The sequence below is a fragment of the Bidens hawaiensis genome, unplaced genomic scaffold (genome assembly GCF_021521415.1).
Source record: "Bidens hawaiensis isolate Kalapana, Puna unplaced genomic scaffold, B.hawaiensis_p1.1 tig00031120_1, whole genome shotgun sequence".
NCBI classification, from domain to species: Eukaryota; Viridiplantae; Streptophyta; class Magnoliopsida; order Asterales; family Asteraceae; genus Bidens; species Bidens hawaiensis.
Window position 1 is genome coordinate 89,749 of NW_027505205.1, and position 3,048 is coordinate 92,796.

At 36.0% G+C, this 3,048-nt stretch overlaps 1 protein-coding gene across 1 annotated transcript; it reads left to right on the forward strand.

Moving 5' to 3' along the window:
• Positions 1 to 2,208: 2,208 nt before the first annotated feature.
• Positions 2,209 to 2,818, forward strand: LOC143611460 (non-specific lipid-transfer protein 1-like). Its single transcript, XM_077085653.1, has 2 exons — positions 2,209 to 2,569; positions 2,795 to 2,818. The coding sequence occupies exons 1-2, from the start codon at positions 2,211 to 2,213 to the stop codon at positions 2,802 to 2,804; spliced, it is 369 nt and encodes a 122-aa protein (XP_076941768.1). The 5' UTR covers positions 2,209 to 2,210; the 3' UTR covers positions 2,805 to 2,818.
• Positions 2,819 to 3,048: the final 230 nt, after the last annotated feature.

Consider the following 3,048-nt stretch of genomic DNA (forward strand, 5'->3'; position numbering starts at 1 on the left):
AGGCACCACACATGCTCAGGCATCATATGCCCAGGCACACATATGCTCGCGCATCACATATGCTCACGCATATCACATATGCGCGTGGCGCATCAGCGCGCGGCGCATATCACATGCTCGTGCATATCACATCTGCGCATGAAACATCTGCGCGTGAGAATAAAGAGAAGACCTCGCGCATCCTCAGGATTGGCGCATATCACACATGCACATAATCAACCCCGTCCTTATCCAAATCAGGATTAGGGCAACCTTGATTGTGCACGTCAGACAACCTTCCAGAAGGTATCTTTTTAAGGAATAAGAATATGCTGATGTTGACAGCTGCCAAATGAAAGGTGGACAACTCAGCATAACCCATGTGCTACCACGTGATTATAACCAATGAGAAAGCACCAGGTGTCCCAGAGGACACGTGGCGCAGAGCAATTGGAGGAGGCCAACAAGGCTGAGCCCGATCAGTGGAAACCCTAGCACTATAAATACAGCATCAACTCCACAAGGAGAGACATCATATCACATTCATTCACATTCAATCATATTCAATTACATTCAATCAGACAGTTACATCCAGTAACACAATCACACAGAGTATTCAGCTGTTAAGCAATACTCTCCAGATTTCCTTACTCTGATATTATTATCTTCTCCCACAAATACTTATTCTCACACCGGAGGGTTACCCCAAAGAGGACCCCTCTGTCCCTTTCGGATGGGTAAGTTGACGGTGCTGTTCATTTTGTAGGTGGAAGAACTCAGATCCAAGAGAAACCATCGGTGAAATAGTATAATCACACCCGAGGAAAGTAGATCGTCTACCAGTGAGTCGATCCACGTTTCTTCAAAAAGATACATAGAAAATGACAAAAACTAAAAAGTCCAAATTATATTAATGTAAAACTTGGGGATTATGTATTTTTAATAAAAATAAAGATTAAAAAATGTGCGTTTACTAACACCCTTTTTAAATTTTCAACCTAATAGAAACAAAAAGGATGAATAATTAAAAAACGGAAGTAAAAAATAATGGTAAGTTATTATTACTAAGTACTTGGCAATACATGCTCTTGGCGACCTTGCATAATTAGTGCTAACAATCAAATTAACTAATACACAACTAAACAATCTTACGTTGCTATCACACAAAGATCATTTATAGATATACTACATAAATCATTGTTTCAAGCGGGTAAAAAGAAGTTGCAAATCAATGTAGATACATTACTAGAGAGACATTCATTTAAGAATCAAGATTTTTTTGTATAAATTGGAAGAATTGTAAAATAGGTCATATTAATGAGATAAACAAAAAGGTTACATAATTGTTTCACTCTCTCCCACTATTTTGATTATTTTTTATGCATCATATATATTATGGTTATAAACGACACGACGCATAGTGTGTGTATATATATATATGATGTAAGTTGTTTATTTTGTTTTCGACTTCATAACAAATTTAACGTTTTTTAATATAATCTTTGCCGACATTAAAAAAAAGTATTGAACCCGCTAGAAAATAACTAATTTCGATACCACAATACAAACTATTCATATATGTGACAAACAAACATATTACTTTTCTTTAAACTTATAATATTAAAACTTTGAAGGGGTGTCATATCTATTATTTGTAACAAATAATTTATGTATTTAACATTTTTTTAAAATTTAAAAGGCTAACAAGTGGATATAGTAGGTACGTTGTCCATCTATTCAAGGTTGGAAAAACCTAATTAAGCCCCGATTACTTGTTTTTACTCTATACTTAACTAGTCTATACTTAACTAGTTGTCGATTAATCGTAATTTGGTCAAAATCAGACAAAATTGAAAATTTTATTTATACAATTTGGTGTGTGTGTATGTGTGTGTGAATATTTGAAAAATTACATGTGAATTCTAATTCGATTAATCTCTATTAAACTTGATCATTCAGTAGTCCATATTTTACAGTCCGACTAGCACTTAACGATTTCTACAACAACGAATTTATGAATGCTGGAGCCAGATTAGGAAACTAATTTGTGAGAAACGGCTACGAAACTGTGAGAAATTAGGAAACTAAAACATAATTTAATAGCACATTTATTTATTTAATAATAAGTTCGCATCCGCTAACTATGGCTATATATAGTTTGTATGTAAACTCACCACACAATATCAGAAATCTCTATTTCTCTCCATCACACACCAAGTGATCGACAAGCAATGGCTAGAGCAGCACTAGTTCACAAGATGGCGGTGGCGGTGGCCGTTGTCTACTGTCTGGTGGTGGCTGCACCGCGTGCTGTGGAAGGGGCCATAACGTGTGAGCAGGTGATCAGTGACCTCACGCCTTGTGCAACCTACCTGATCAATGGAGGCACGGCATCTACTGAATGTTGTAGCGGTGTTACATCACTGAATAGCGCCGTAACTACCTTGGATGACCGCCAGGCGGTTTGCAAGTGCACCGAACAAACGGTCACGGCCCTCCCTGGAATTAACATTGACAATGCTCGAACACTTCCTGGCAAATGCGGCCTCAACGTTTCTTTTGACATCAGCCTCAATTCGGATTGCTCAAAGTACGTACTCTTTTTCAATATTTGTTTTCTAATTGCTATCTGTAATGTAACTAGCACATAAGTTACATGCAACACAATACGTGATATAGCAATATAATGGGTTGAGCTTGACTCGTTTCAAGCTTTATTTTTAAAACTCAAGTCTGACTCTGGCTTAGTTTGTGAGTAATTTGTTAAACTTGAGCTAAGCTTAGACTCAACTCGTTTATTACTATATTTTTGCAGGGTGCAATGAAGAAATGGATGCGGATGAAGAACGACGACAACAACTATTAGCGTGATAAAATAAAGATATATGGAGGCAGCAATAAGAGAAGTTAGATGATGAACTTTTTAGAAGTAAAATAATAATTGCATGAAATACAAAATTACAAATAATGTATGTGTTTAAAGTTTAAACTTATTTAATGAATAAAAGATTTTAGTCCGATCAAATATCAATAATTACTTTAACGTCACATGAGCATCTATAATATATA

Excerpts from the sequence above, each read along its gene's own strand:
- LOC143611460 (XM_077085653.1), top strand. The coding sequence starts at position 2,211 with ATGGCTAGAGCAGCACTAGTTCACAAGATGGCGGTGGCGGTGGCCGTT.